This window comes from Diabrotica virgifera, chromosome 5 (assembly GCF_917563875.1).
Source record: "Diabrotica virgifera virgifera chromosome 5, PGI_DIABVI_V3a".
NCBI lineage: Eukaryota > Metazoa > Arthropoda > Insecta > Coleoptera > Chrysomelidae > Diabrotica > Diabrotica virgifera.
The window spans coordinates 206,196,130-206,212,321 of record NC_065447.1 but is presented as its reverse complement, the minus strand read 5'-3'; the positions used below and the strand labels follow the sequence as shown (position 1 = coordinate 206,212,321).

Genomic DNA, 16,192 nt, shown 5'->3' with positions numbered 1-16,192 from the left:
TTGGTGCCATATTTTTTGTTGATTGTGAAAATTTTTAAGAATTGTTGATATTGCTAATTTTCCTTATATCGAATACAGGGTGAGTCAAAACGCAAGTACATTCTTTTATCAGAAATTTTAAATGGAACACCCTGTATTTTATATTACTATCGAAAAATGTCATTACCGTACTTTAATTTTTGTATAATGTTCCCTATGCCTAAATTTGTCAGTTTTCGAGATATTTTCATTTTTCAGAGGTTGTTAATTAGGGTGTTCTATTTAAAATTACTGTGAAAATAATGTACTTGCGTTTTGACTCACACTGTATTCGATATAAAGAAAATTAGCAATATCAACCATTTTTATACATTTTGACAATCAACAAAAAAATAAGGCACCAATAAACTATTGCTGTTGTGCTTATTTTTATTTATACAGGGAGCTGAACTTATTACGACTTTCATAGAACATTGGTTCTAACTTTGTAAATACCCTATATAACATAACAAACCTTTATATTTTTGTGATGGGCAAGTTAAGAAGATTTCGAATTTAAAATAAAATATGGGGTGTTCCATTTAAAAAAACAAAAGTTTGGTCTGCCACTATGTTATCGAACACCCTGTAACATTCTAACTAATTTTGTAATATGAAGCGCAAAGTTAGCTACAATTTTTGTTATTAACTTTTATTGCTATCTATTACTATAGCGGATCTACTAAGCTTTTTCACACTAATCAATCACCCTGATTTTGTGTTTACCTGTACAGGTGTGCTGCGCAGTAATGAACGCAACCTGTATCAGCAGCCAGAGGCCCGTACGGTGTTCGAGGAAGCATAGGGAACAATATATGAAAGAATCAGCCGTCTTAAAATGATTTCTCGAAAACGTTGCTAGCTCTTAGACCATAGAGACATACTATAAATTTCTTTCAAAACGTTTTGCCGGTATTTCTCGTATGAATGTATGTGTTCGTGAAAGTGAGTTGCTTTGAACATTTATTGGGTGTAATAGTTATTTTCAAGTTAGTACAACTTAATCTGGTGTATTTAATTTCCACTGTAAGCTATGTTAAAGCCCTCAGCATTCAACGCATTTAAAGCTTACTAAATACATAATACTAGTGCAGTTAAAAGATGTGTTTTATGTTAAAAGATGTATAATTCGTTTAAAATTATGCAATAAGTATTTCAATACATTAAAAAATAATAATTATAGTAAACAAATAACAATAGTCCAGAAAGCCACTGCGCATCCGCTAGGAAAAATATTCTAATTCGGATTTTTTGCACAATCTTACTCAAAAAGGACTCCTTTTAACAAATTTGCATGTTGCCAGGACCAAAAGGTGGTCAAAAATTTTTTAAACGTTTTTGTTTTTGTTTTTTTCCTAAAATTATTTTTTTTTGCATGGAAAAAAGTTTTTTTAGGTTTTTTGGATCATTCCAAACAGAAAAGGTCTTTAGTGACTTTTCTCTAAAAATGATAGTTTTTGACATATCGTCGCTTGAAAGACATAACGGCGTAACTGCCAAAATTGGCTTTTTGAGTTTTTAGTGCATCCATAATGTTCTCAGCGAGCTCTATCCAAAAGTCTAATCGGCGTATCTGTATTTCTACCTGTTACAGTGATATTACAATTTCATGCTGTGACGTAACTGTGAATTTTTAGGTTTTTGAAAAGTCATAGTGGCGTATCTTGACTTACGCCATTATGTCTCGAAACGAATTTTGTGATAGACCTTTTTTTAAAAAGACATAGTGGCGTAAGTTAAGATACGCCATTATGTATTTCCAAACAAAGCAATGTTACACGATTTTCTACTGTGACGTATCTACAAATCTGACGTATCTACGTAAAAATCAAAAGAGAATATATTGCAAGATTTGGTCAAACAGCAAAACAAACAGAAACGAAAAGAAAAACTACTTCAAATAAATCGTCAAGAAGGAAGTACACAGTTAAGTATTATTTACCGAAAGGAAACCACGAAATTTCTGTTTGTAGAAAAATGTTCCTAAACACCTTATCAATTACAGAGAGAAATGTACGCACTGCAATTGAGAAAAAGAAGGAAACAGGTGTTTTAAAAGATGAAAAAAGAGGTGGTCGATCTGAGAAACTAAAAGAAAGTGTTTTGAAAATTCGTGAAGCTATAACAGCTCACATACAGAGATTTCCAAGGATGGAGTCTCACTACTGCAGAACTACTTCCACTAAAGAGTACTTGCACCCTGAGTTGAGTATAAAAAAAATGTTTTTTATGTTCCTGGAAGAATACGAGCCTCAAGGAATCCGTTGCAGTATTGCGACTTACAGAGATGTTTTCAACAAACTTAACCTGGGATTTTATCATTTAAAAAAAGACAGTTTGTGTATCGTTTACAGAACTGGAGATGATAAAAAGAAGGAGGAACTCAAAGAAAAATATCAAAATTCTCCTACCAGTGTCAAATGAAAGTCAGTTATTTTATCATAGACGACTTGCAAATTTCAACTTAACCATCTATAACTTGTCTTCAAGTGACTGTAACTGCTATCTTTGGCACGAAGGCCTAAGCAGACGTGGTGCTTCAGAGATCTCGACTTGTGTTTATCTCTTTTTAAAAGAATTAGATGAAAGGGGTATTGAAGAAGTGTTTTTGTTTTCAGAAGGCTGCAGTGGCCAGAACAAAAATTCAGGTATGGCTACAATGCCATTAGACTTCGTCTCTGCCTCCAAAAACATTTTGAAGGTATCCTTAAAATTATTTGAACCATATCATGGACAGAACGAAGGGGATTCTGTGCATAGTGCAATCAACACTGCTCTGACAGCTTCTGGTAACATGTACGTTCCATCACAGATCGCAACTACCATCAGACTTGCCTGTATGAAAAACCCTATAACGTTTTTGGTCTTGAATCTAAGGACTTCCTAGATTTTATGGGTAAAGCGAAACAACTAAGAGTGCTAAGTGTGAGGCAAGACGATGAAGGAAGCAGCGTCAACTGGCCACGAATGGTTGAGTATTTGGTGCTAAAGAAAGAGCCAGAAAAAATATTTTTCAAAACAAGCCATTGCTCTTAACTATACAGAAGCATCACCCTTCCAAGAACAACCGATGAACCAAAGACAAAACCCAAACTTCTGAACAGTCTGAAGAATAAAAAAGTTGTGTTGCCAAAAGAAAAATTTGACTACCTGTTATCGCTCTGTTCAGACAAACTCCAATCGTACGAAATGAGGAACATGTTTTGTTTTATAAGAATTTACCCCATGCTTAAGGAAACCCATTTAAAGAGACTGCACAGAGCATTAGCTCAAAATGTTGCTTAGACTAAATAAATAAGAGAGTGTCTGTGATCGAATTGATCTCAAAATGTAATATTTAAGAAAGTAACTGTGATCAATTTGACCTCAAAATGTATATTAGGATAATGTAGTTATTTTGTGACCACTTGTTGACATTTTAAAGTGTAACAAAAGTTTTACTTTTATGTTATTTAGACATGAGATGATAATTGTTTTTATATCTTTAATTTTTACATTGACTTTTAAGTGATGAAATACTTTTTTAGAATCTCAGTAGTTTTATTGTTACCTCTTTATAATTAATAAAGTTTTATACATTTAAATTCATTAGTGGTTCACTAGTTTTGCAGTGTTAAGTTTTATGTTTGAACAATCATGGCAACTTCTATATCCATGTTACTATTACATAACAAAGTTCCAACTTTTATTTAGGTCAAGTTTTGTAATTAGTTGTAGTTTTGAGGCAATTTTTGTGGAGTAATGTTATACTATTTAATTTGAGAAAAGAGGTACATGTTTTTAAATATTTGTAACTAAACATTACACTGAATTTAAGATTAACCTCTTCTTGGAACCTCACACTAAATTTTTTAGGCTTTATCATATTCTTTTTAGGTTTAAAAAAATTGTGTACTATTCTAACAATATTAATATTACTTTTAAGGTTATTTTATCATTTAAAGTACAATGATCCTTGTTGTGGAACTATTTCATTCCTAAGTTTAGAATTTCATTAAAAAAACATTCACCATTTTTAAGTGTTTACTTTATGACCCCCAATGAAGTATTTAAGCAAATATATAATAAAAACAGCCTTCTACAAAAGATTCAAAGCAAATACAAAAAAAACAAAGTAATATTTTGGCGTAAGTGTTTGAGAAAAGTTCAAAGACAAAAACACATAACGACGTATCTGCTTTGGGGGGGCTGTGGGGGGGAGCCGGAAGCAGGTAAAGCCTAAAAAACAATAAAACCTATTAAAGTAACTCTTTAACTATCTATATTCATATTTTCATTTACTTATCACTCATACTTTTTGATATCTGAACATAAACGTAACCATAGAAAACTTTAAACTGCTCTCCTGTAAAATAGTAAAAAAGCAGTTACGTCGTTATGACTTTCAAGTGACGATATAAGCGATTAAAAATTGAAAAATTGCGAAATCGGCCATTTTTAACCCTCAAAAACTATGTGAAAAACTGAAAATTTAAATGTTGCCAAAGTAGGTAGTGATGAAATCCCGAAGAGTTTTTTGCAATACAATATTCAAAACTCCTTTGTTTTTTAATTGCTAATCAAGTGTGCGCGACACTATTTTCCACCGACAGTATGGTGCAAATGAAAGGAATAAATTCGTTATTTCGTAAACCGGCGACTTTAAGGAAAAATCCCGAAACAGGTCGATTTTTATTTTTAAGTTATGATATTGTGGCATATATGGTATACTAGTGACGTCATCCATCTGGGCGTGATGACGTAATCGATGATTTTTTTAAACGAGAATAGGGGTCGTGTGCTAGCTCATTTGAAAGGTTCTTCAATTCTCTATTCAGTAAAGTAAACAGTTACATAATTATTTATACAGGGTGTCCTTCTACTTCTTTTTTTGTCAAATAATTTAATTTAATAAAATTTTTTATAATAAATAATTATGTAAATGTTTACTGAATAGAGAATTGAAGAACCTTTCAAATCAGCTACCACACGACCGCTATTCTCATTTAAAAAAATTATCGATTACGTCATCACGCCCAGACGGATGACGTCACTAGTATGCCATATATGCCACAATATCATAACTTAAAAATAAAAATCAACCTGTTTCGGGTTTTTTCCTTAAAGTCGCCGGTTTACGAAATAACGAATTTATTCCTTTCATTTGGACCATACTGTATACACATGCAACGGTGTCGCGCACGCGTGATAGAAATTAAAAAACAAAGGAGTTTTGAATACTGTATTGCAAAAAACTTTTCGAGATTTTATCAATCGATGTTTAAAGAATATCTACCTACCTTGGCAACATTCAAATTTTAAGTTTTTCACATAGTTCAAAAACTATCAACTTTAGAGAAAAGTCACTAAAGACCTTTTCTGTTTGGAATGATCCAAAAAACCTAAAAAAACTTTTTTCCATGCAAAAAAAAATAATTTTAGGAAAAAAACAAAAAAAAAAACGTTTAAAAAATTTTTGATCACCTTTTGGTCCTGGCAACATGCAAATTTGTTAAAAGGAGTCCTTTTTGAGTAAGATTGTGCAAAAAATCCGAATCAGAATATTTTTCCTAGCGGATGCGCAGTGGCTTTCTGGACTACAAAAAAAAACAAATACATAAGTACTATTAGGTTGGATTACATATTTTAAATATGTATTGCAAAAATCACAAACAAGTTCTTATTATCTGTTATTATTCCGTAGTGCGTACGATGTTGCCAGGCTATTTCAATTTCTAAACATTAAAATACAGGTATATGGAAAACAATGTAATCTTTTTTTTTGAAATGGTTAACTTTAGAAAAAAATGGTACCTACTGGACTTTTTTGTTCTAAATTGTGTATTCTATCTATACCTTAAAGAAACGCACTATTTTCCGGGACACCCTGTATACTTATTTTAGTTTTTTTTTCTGTGAAAAAAGGATATATAGAAACTTACCCTTGGAGCTAAATAATGGGCGTTTTCAATTATGGTTGGGTGCACAAAGTGCTCGTGCTGCTGATCGACGTATTCTACCCATTTACCTTCGGAGGTTCCAGACAGGGAGACGTAGTCCCACATTTGTAGATGTTGTACCATTTCGCAGAGACCAACACCGCCAGCGTGAGGACATACTTTTACTGAAATAAAACGAATGCTTTTAGGTACAAACCATTAAGAGCAAACAGTAGCGATCAACAGGTAGCAACAAACGCATTCCAAGATTGCGGCTGTAATTTTGAATATTTTTTCGAGATATTTGGCACACGTATTCCTAATATAATAAAGAATGGCGGTACAGATTAATATGTGGAAATTACTCTGTAATTAAATACAATATTAAAAAAACGAGCCTGTTCCGCCATTAAGAAGAACAAAAAAAATACGCTTTCTTCGAATACATTTTTTTATCCCTTGCCTAAATTTTGTGTAATTTTGGACCTACTAAAATTTTTTTATTTGTAACAAGAAATCGAACATATTATAACTAATAACTAATTAGGCAACATAGAGAAATTGTCACTGTCATTTTGAAAAACCTGCGTCAGATTTTCTCTTATCTGTTCTGTTATCTTTATCGATATCTGTTCAGTGCAGTAGTGTATTCTTTTAAGAATTCGTTATTGTTGTTTCATTTGAAAGTCGTGTTTATTTATAGTTAATTTATTATATTTTTGTGTAATAGAACTGTTGTTGGCCTATTTGAAAAATAGATTATTGTTAATTGTGAGTTTTAGTTATATGTAGGTAGGTAAGTATATTACGTAAAAATATTTCGAATTCTAATGCGAGTACCTATATAAAGTTATATAGGTACTAATGGTTATATAGGTACTATATGAACTAAATAAAATAAGATGGCTCTTGTTTCGCTTCACAACGAAATGATTATTTATTATTATTATTTCGTGCAAATACCTATGTTAACATAAAATTTTCACCCATTTTGGTTTATTTTTATAAATATGTATTTACTAATAACAAAATTGTTTTTTATTACTTCCATTTAGCGCATCTATGAGTATAATTGTCAAAATATTGATCTTAGATAATGTCAAAGATTACCATTGTTGCCAAAGTTTCGCAGACCTTACGAAAAAAGGTATGATACTATCTCCCGAAGTTGTATTGATGACGATTTCAGGGCCCGTTTCGCCATTTACCTGGACAATGTTATTTCTGTTGTTCTCAAACATCTCTCTTATGTATTCACTCCATATATTAATTTTCTCTGTTAAATCTATAATATTTCCGTCTTTGTTCTTAAGCAAACTTATTTGATGTCTTCTTTGGGTTCCTGTAATTTCTTTTACTTTTTTGTTTATATTGAATGTGTCATACTTTCTTTCATAGTCTTCCATTTCTACACATTGTTCTTTAATCCATGATTCTTTGGCCTTCTTTATTCTTTGCTTTATGCTCTTATCAACCTCTCTGTATGTTTCTGCATTATTCTTCATTTTACGTCTTTCATCCATTAGTTCTAGTATGTCTGGTGTCATCCACACCTTATGTTTCTTTGCAGATTTGGTTAGGTGTTTCTTTCCCGTAGTTCTTATTATAGTGTTTATATACTTAAGTTTTTCATCTATGTTGCCTTTTTTGCGGATTTGACTTTTTGCTACACTGAGGCTGGTATTTATTTCTTCTCGCACTATTTGTCGTAGGTGTTCACTTTTAAGCTGGCTTAAGTCTAACGCTAGGATGATAGTTTTTCTCATTTTCTTTGGTCCAGCTTCTAACACAGATACTACTGGATTATGATCCGAACCGATATCAGTATATAAAGTATAGTAAAGTATAGTAAACTAGTATATATTAGTCAAAGATTACCACTGTTGCCAAAGTTTCGCAGACCTTACGAAAAAAGGTATGATACTATTTTTTATCTCCCGAAGTTGTATTGATGACGCGCTATTGTATGCTCTTAAGGATGTACCCAGAAATTGGTTCCACGAGAGGTTTCAGATTCATTGTTTACATCTGGGAAGTTTCATTTCTTTTAGTAAAATTATAATTGTATTTTAAACTAACCTCCTAATTTTTGAGCCATCAAGTACACAGATAGAATCTCATTGACTCCACCAATTCTAGCGGAATCGATCTGGCAATATTGGATGGCGTCAGTTTGTAAGAACTGTTTGAATAATACTCTGTTACAACACATTTCACCGGAAGCGATGCTGATTCCAAGGGGTTTGAGGGCTTTGGAAATTTCGGCGTGACCGAGTACGTCATCGGGTGATGTAGGCTCTTCAATCCAGAGTGGCTTGTATTTGGCCAATTGTTTCATCCAGTCAATGGCTTCCTGTACTTCCCAGACTTGATTGGCGTCCACCATCTATATTTCAAAATTTAAAAAATCTGGATTAGTTAATAAAAATCTAAGAAAGTATGTTATCTATGAAAATGTTATGATAGACAAAAACAATTTTTGTTTATCATAACATTTTCTTTTTATTTGTAAAATAAGGATTGAAATGACTAAACTATGACAACTTACTAAACTTATGACTATTTCTCGAGAACTATTTTATATGGCTCCACATGAAAAAATCAATTTTTGACAATTGCGGTGATCGCGGTGGCTAGTTGATCCTCCAGTGTCTATCCACCTCACAGGAAAGCTATTATTTATATTAGATGATTGTTAATGAAGAGCAGTATGATGAACTGGATCACCGTCGTGTAAAAACCATATTTTGTAGTATTAATGGGAAATTTCTATTCAGAAAATCCAGATATATAGCACCATTCACACGGGCGTCTACAAAATGTGGGCCAACCACATAGTCCCCAACAATACCACTCCAAATACAGTTGAGTCCGCGAATCTTTACCCGTGCGTCATCATTTAAAGCATACGAAATAAGTCGATGATAGGTCGGAAATTGAAATTTACTAAACGCAACAGCAAGTGACAGTAAGTGACTTGCTGTTGCGTTTAGTAAATTTCAATTTCCGAATTATCATCGACTTATTTCGTATGCTTTAAATGATGACGCACGGGTAAAGATTCGCGGACTCAACTGTATTTATAGACCACCTAGTTTGACTATGACTGTTGATAAATAATAAATCCCACCATAGTGGTTGGGATGTCAGCCAGCAGGAAGACCAAGGAAGAGGTGCAGGGGCGTCCTTTGATAGGGTCAGGGGGGCATTTGCCCCCCTGACGTTGAAGATGACTGAAATTTACAAAAAATAGATCAATTTTGTATTATGTTTGCATATATAATGTATTGTATATATAATGTTTGCCCCCCCCCAGCAAAATTTCAAATGACGCTCCTGAAGAGGTGGATAGACGAAGTGAGAACCGATACTAAAGAGATATTTGAGGGTGCATATTTGGAGCAGAGCAGTCAGGGCAGTGGCGTAGCTAGCCCCACGGGGGCCCCATATCAATGTTTGTCGCTTCCCCCGCGACAAAAGTAGCAAATACGCTTGTATAGAATGGAATAGAAATATGTTTTATTGTCACTGAAAATTTTACAATTTTATGGACAAAGCTTACAAAAAGTCGGAAAAAAACAAAAACAAATACAGTGTACTGAAATTACATAAATCGTCAATATTAGTACAAAATAAAAGATAATGAAATAAAACAAAAAAATATATTGCAAAATTTAAATAAATTGCACACTACGTACATAATACAACCTTAGGAACTAATACGTTCTGCGCATAACACCCAAATATAGATAATAATAATAAACCTAATAAACTCTTATAAACCAAAGTAGGTAGAAAAATAGATTTGAATTGTCGAGACTCATTGTTTGAAAACAGATTCAGTTTTTCAATCCAAGGATGAATGGACATTGAAAATGAGCTTAAACAAAGAAGCTCTGTTCTGATGGTATAACGACGAGTGGCGGGCAAATACATTTCTCCAAGAAATTAACGTATCACCTAAATGGGTCATTTTTGATGTCTCGAATTTCCTAAACCTGTTGTTTGATTTAAGTGATTTTTTTAATGTGTTATAGCCTTATTCTTTAACAACATCGCTGTAATAATATTGTTGCTAGACAGGTAAATTGTCATTGTATACCGGGTGTGCCAATCAAACTGTGATTTTTTCTCTCAAAGTTCGCGTTACCCTGTGGAATATTTTAGCATTTATAAAATACTGAAATTAAAACCCAACTACATAATTATAGCCTCATATTTTATTAATATTATGTTTTTTGATTCATTCGCTTTTGATTCATTCAGTCTTATGTTGGATAATAAAAAGTTAGGTAGGTACTTTAACAACTAGCCTTCTTTTTCGTCAATACAGGGTTTCTTTAAATAAGTATGGCAAACTCTAAAGCTGCCCATAAATTGCGTTCTTGCTCGACAGTTTTGTTCGACGAGCAAGTCTGTTCGAACAAAAATAATTATTGCATCATTTTTGCAAGCGAGCAAGAACGACAGTTTTCAACCTACACACTTCCGTTTTGCGTCATTTTTGTTCGAACAGACTTGCTCGTTCAACAACGCAATTTGTGGGCCGCTTAAGGGGTAATTCTGCATGAAAAAATAATGACAGTTTGCGTTTGCTTTATAAACGTATGTCTGCAAATGCTTCGTCTCCGAGATAGGGGTGTTAAAATGTTTCTTACAATCTGACGATTTATTTATTGCCCTAAAACCGGTGAAAATATGCAAGTAAAATTTTGTGGGTTTTAAGAGGTAGTTATTGCGCATTTGTGATATACAATTAGGAATTTAATATTCACCATTGGTGCGCATACGGGTAATATGACCCTTATGTGTGACAAATAGTGAACATAAAATTCTTAAATTGTATGTTAAAAAATGCACAATAACTACCTGTTAAAACCCACCAAATTTCATTTGCATATGAGGCCATAAGAGCCAGAGTGGCCTAACTGATTTTGACATTACTTTACATAATCAAAGAAAATGATTAGAAGCTATCAGTGTCCGATTGTTTTAGTACCTAATTGTATGTTGACCAATAATGATTCTTGGTTCTTCATAAAACTATTAAAACAATCGGACATTGTTAGCTTCTGATCATTTTCTTTGATTATGTAAAGTAATTTTAAAATCAGTTAGGCCACTCTGGTTCTCATGGCCTCATAATATATCAACCGGTTTTAGAGCAATAAAAAAATCGTCAGTTTGTAAGATAAATATTAACACCCCCTATCTCGGACATACGTTTATAAAGCAAACTGTCTTTATTTTTTCATGCAGAATTAACACTTACTGTTTGCCATACTTATTTAAAAACACCCTGTATTGATAAAAAATAAGGCTAGTTAGTTTTTAAAGTATTAACTAACTTCTTTATTATCCAACATGAGCGAATGAATCGAAAAACAGAATGTTAAGAAAACATGAGGCTATAGTTGGGTTTTAATTTCAGTAAGTATTTTATAAATGCTATAATATTACACAGGGTGACGCGAACCGCGAACTTTGAGAAAAAAATCGCAGTTTGATTGGTATACAGCCGGTACACAATGACAATTTACCTGTCTAGCCACAATATTATTACAACGATAGGTATTGTTCAAGAATATGGCTATAGCATATTAAAAAAATCACTTAAATCGGAAAATAGGTTTAGGAAATATGAGACATTAAAAATGACCAATTTTTAAGGTGGTTCGTTAATTTCTTGGAGAAGTGTAGATATACATAAATACATACAATTATAGATAAAGAACAGATTATACGAAAATATACCCAAACAATACATACTATTTCAAATATTCAAAGATAAAGCGATTACAAAAATTGCAATTTGGCATTATATATTATACAATACCTCACACACAGCCAACAGAATTGACAATGAGAGGTAGCTTGAAAACAAAAAAGCTCTGTTCTTATGGGGCAGAGAATAGATAATAGATAAATATGATTTATATAGGTATAGATAAAGAATCCACTACACCAAAATGTTGATATCCAAACATCATACATTGTTTCAAAGCGTTTTAATAGTGAAATAATTGTAGAACACTTTGTTCAATTTTTGTAAATGGAATTTTGTTTCGACATGCCGCGGTGGGGCCCCCGAATGTCGGGGGGCCCGTATAATTGATACGGCGATAGCTACGCCTCTGAGTCAGGGACAGAGATACTTGGAGGCGCATGCTGCGGGAGGCCAGGACCCGACTTGGATTGTAGCGCCATAGGAGAGACAGAGAGAGAATGAAGAGCAGTGTGATGAACCGAAGGACCGTCGAGTAAAAGTCACCTTCTTTGTCCAATATTAATTGGAACATTTTGCAGTATTGATGGCAAATTATTATTCACTCACGCAATGCATGAGTAAGCTGGAGGAGTTTGAGACGTGAGCATATCAAAGGATATTGAAAATCTCCTGGAAGGACAAAATAACTAACCAAATAGTACTGGACAGAAGGGACAAACAAAAAGAGGTCGTATCGACTATTAAAATGAGAAAATTACGATACCTGGGGCGTTACATGCAGTTATAAATGTCAAATGTTAAAAAAAGTGATTATGCTTGGAAAGATTGGAGGTAAGCACAGTATAGGAAGTAGAACAATGTCTTGGTTGAGAAACCTCATGTAATGGTTCAATTGCAGTACTATTCCTCTGTTAAGAATAGCAGCCTCTGGGGTCATAATTGCGATGATAATAGCCAACCTTTCTAGCAGAGATGGAATTTTTTCATTGAATACGATACTTACCAAAGTTTTTTCCCATCCAATAATGTTCCTTATATATTCCAATCTTTTGCAATCGTCTTTTAGATTCTTGCCTACTTTTACTTTGAAAGCTGTGAATCCGGCATCCATGTATTTTTGTGCTAATTGTTGAATTTTTTCGTTTGAATATCCCAACCAACCTAAAACAAATTGTAGATGATATTTTAAGTTTTTACGGTTAAATAAACTCTTTTTTATATTTCCCAAATACTTTAGAACAAATCCATAAGGAAAAGTTTCCTGTAGCTGGCTGTATACCATTAATTACAAAAATTGAAGAAAAAATCTTCTGTGTAAAAGGTATATTTATTAGAAAACCCCAATAAAGGGCTACATTAACAAACAGAACGTTTTCGCTCTGGAAGAGAGCATCATCAGTGTTCTAAGCAAGCTGCACATGCTAAGCCACCAAAAATACATGGGTTAAAACCCTTAAAATGCCGACTAAAAGTCTTACATTGATGTGTTATAAATATTAAATTCTGGCGATTGATGAAATTCAGAAAGATACCTCAAAGTATCATATGACTATTCCACGAGCATGTGGGTGGTTGAGTTGATTTCTCTGTCTTCACAATGAGAAAGGTGAAAGCCAACTTTAGAACAGAGTCAAAATTAAAACTATGTGACTTTTTCATAAATAATATTATGATGTGATCGGTGATCGATACATCGTAATATATCATAATATTATGATGTGATCGGTTTCGCAGCAGTGTACTTTAACTGTACAATGAGAGAAAACACTAGATTTTATGAATTCTCTCATTTCTTTGATTTTGTTTTTAATTGGACTACCAGTTTTACCGATAAATATGTGGCCGGCCGAAAAAAAAACGTTTAAGGATAAAATATAAGAAGAAAGAGACGGTATTGTACATACATTTGAGTCCGGGAATCTTTACCCGTGCGTCATCATTAATTTAAAGCATACGAAATAAGTCAATGATAAGTCGGAAATTGAAATTTACTAAACGCAACAGCAAGTGACAGTAAGTGACTTGCTGTTGCGTTTAGTAAATTTCAATTTCCGACTTATCATCGGCTTATTTCGTATGCTTTAATTAAATGATGTCGCACGGATAAAGATCCTCGGACTCCACTGTACCTACCGAATTTTTATAGTGATAGAAGATTTCATCAATTTTTTGGGAAGGTTCTAACTTGTTCTATATCAGTTTTTTGTAAATTTTGTTTGTTATATCTGTGATAGAATGCATATAGATAGGTTCAGTGAGGTGGTTTTTGGCCAATTCTACTGCGACCTTTTTCAGATATCTTGTGGTCTTCTAGTCCTAGATTACATTCTCTAGCCTAGGGGTCTAATAACTTCGAGACTGAACATTTCATTTAGCTCTTTGTCAGTGGCTTTCCTTAATGCAAAGAATAAAGAATCGCTTATTTGCTCTGCTGTGCTCTGCTGTTTCTTCTTCTAGGTGACAGAATCTGCATAAGTCATAAGATAATTAATCATTTCTCGTAGCTTTTAATAGATGTTACTATTGCGTTGCGTCCTTTTGCAAATGATTTATTATTAATTTGCTTACACGACATACAGTGGAACCTCGATAACTCGGATTAATCGGGACCGCGGCCGATCCGGGTTATCGAAAATCCGGGTTAGCCGGAGAATATGGTAAAAATTAATAAGATACAATATATATATATATATATATATATATATATATATATATATATATATATATATATATATATATATATTTTGTTATATTTCTATTTGATATGAAAATTAAAATTTGATAATTATAAACAAAATTCAATTTAATATAAAATATTTTCAATTTTCTCAACCACGGGCATATAAATTTAGAACAACCTGTATACAACAAATTGTTATATTTAATTTTAAGAAGTGATTAAATAAGACTCAAGTGAAATCGATAATAGGTCATAATCGTTGTTCGCGGAAGGTTCGATCATTAGCCGATGCTAAATAAGACTTAGTAGAAATAGAGAATAGGTCATTAAAATTTTGTAATTAGTAGAAAGTAATTTTAGAATGGGAATTAACTATTTTTCTTTTGAAATCCATTAAGCATATTTAGAAAGTTTAAAAATTGGTTTTGAGGAATACTGCGAATGAGAGTTGGTGGTGGAAGTTTGATTTGTGAATCTGGAAGGGATATTTAGAAAGTAGGGGAATGAATGACAAATAGAGATCAGAATGTTTTGAGCTGTCGAGAAGTGAAGTCCAGTAGTAGACGGTAGTGTACGGAGAGTGAGAAAGCCGGGGTAGTTCCGTGAGTGTGGAGTATCTATCGTGGAACGAGAGGTAGGCCAGGTTGAGAGTAAAAGAACCTCTTTGAGCCAAGAGTTCCCGGTAGCTGATTGCAATTTCGAAAAAGGTAGAACACAGCATCGCGACAGAAGCAGGAAACGAGAGCTATACGAGCTAGTTTCAGAGGAGAACATTACTGGAAGCCAGGACGAGGTTTTGATTGCAGCCAAGGATAGCAGGAAACGGGTCTTGTGTGAAGACATTCTCAGTTCACCAGAAAAAGATCAGTCTCATTTGTTTGGACATGAATCTATGGGTTTTTCGTATTAAATACTACATTTAAAATTGAAGAAACATAATCAATAATATCAGAAAAGCTTCATCAAACTTAAATAGAATTGTTGCTAATAAATCATAATAGTTAAATGTTGTTCTGAAGCTATTTCCTTGTGGCATTTTTATGATTAATTGTTTATATGGGAAATAAGCCACAATTAAAATGAAAAAAAAAAAAAAAAATTTATTAACGTTTCGACGCCCAAATTTTCGACAACGGCACCCGATTTGGGCGTCGAAACGTTAATAAAATTATTTTTTTTTTCATTTTAATTGTGGCTTATTTCCCATATAAACAATTAGTTAAATGTTAATAAAAACTTTCAATTGGAAACCAAAAGGAAATAAGATTCCCATGTGTAAATGTTATGTTTAAGAATAATAAGATATAGCAAATATTAAGCAGTGATTGCCATTTAAATAAAATAAACAATATTTTGATTACAATTGTAACCCATATGTGTTATTATTTTACTCTTTTCTTTCCTATCCCGATTAGGAACCATTGAGAAATACTTAGAAGCCACGTATGTAAGTAATTAATTTTATAAAAAGCCCTGAGATTGAAAACATATTGATATGTGATCTGGTAAATTAATTAGATTATTATTAATGCATTGATTAAATTAAATGACATATAAAAATATTATCTCATATCAATAATCAAGATCACATCAACTGTCGTCCAACGTGGAAAGCATGGAAAAGTATTTCTAGTGGCAAATTTGAAGGATAGAAAGAGTAAAGCCGGTATTTGAAAATTTATATGCCTGTGGTAAAAAGTGAGATACTTACATTTGATAACATAAAATTTTAGATCTCTTTAGGTACAAATTTTACATAACTGATTTAATATTTTATTTTACGATATTTACATTTGATATATTTATTGACAATTTATAATATTTGGGTGAGAAAAAGTCGTCTTGGTA

At 32.8% G+C, this 16,192-nt stretch overlaps 1 protein-coding gene across 1 annotated transcript in view; it reads right to left on the bottom strand.

The window, feature by feature from the left end:
* LOC114336651 (mitochondrial enolase superfamily member 1-like) overlaps positions 1-16,192 on the bottom strand; it is a 64,677-nt gene that overhangs the window by 1,289 nt on the left and 47,196 nt on the right. The window contains exons 4-6 of the mRNA XM_050650530.1: positions 12,668-12,825; positions 8,016-8,322; positions 5,940-6,121 (exon numbers count right to left, since the gene is read on the bottom strand). Coding sequence (XP_050506487.1) covers positions 5,940-6,121; positions 8,016-8,322; positions 12,668-12,825 — 647 coding nt within the window. The remainder of the gene's footprint in view (positions 1-5,939; positions 6,122-8,015; positions 8,323-12,667; positions 12,826-16,192) is intronic.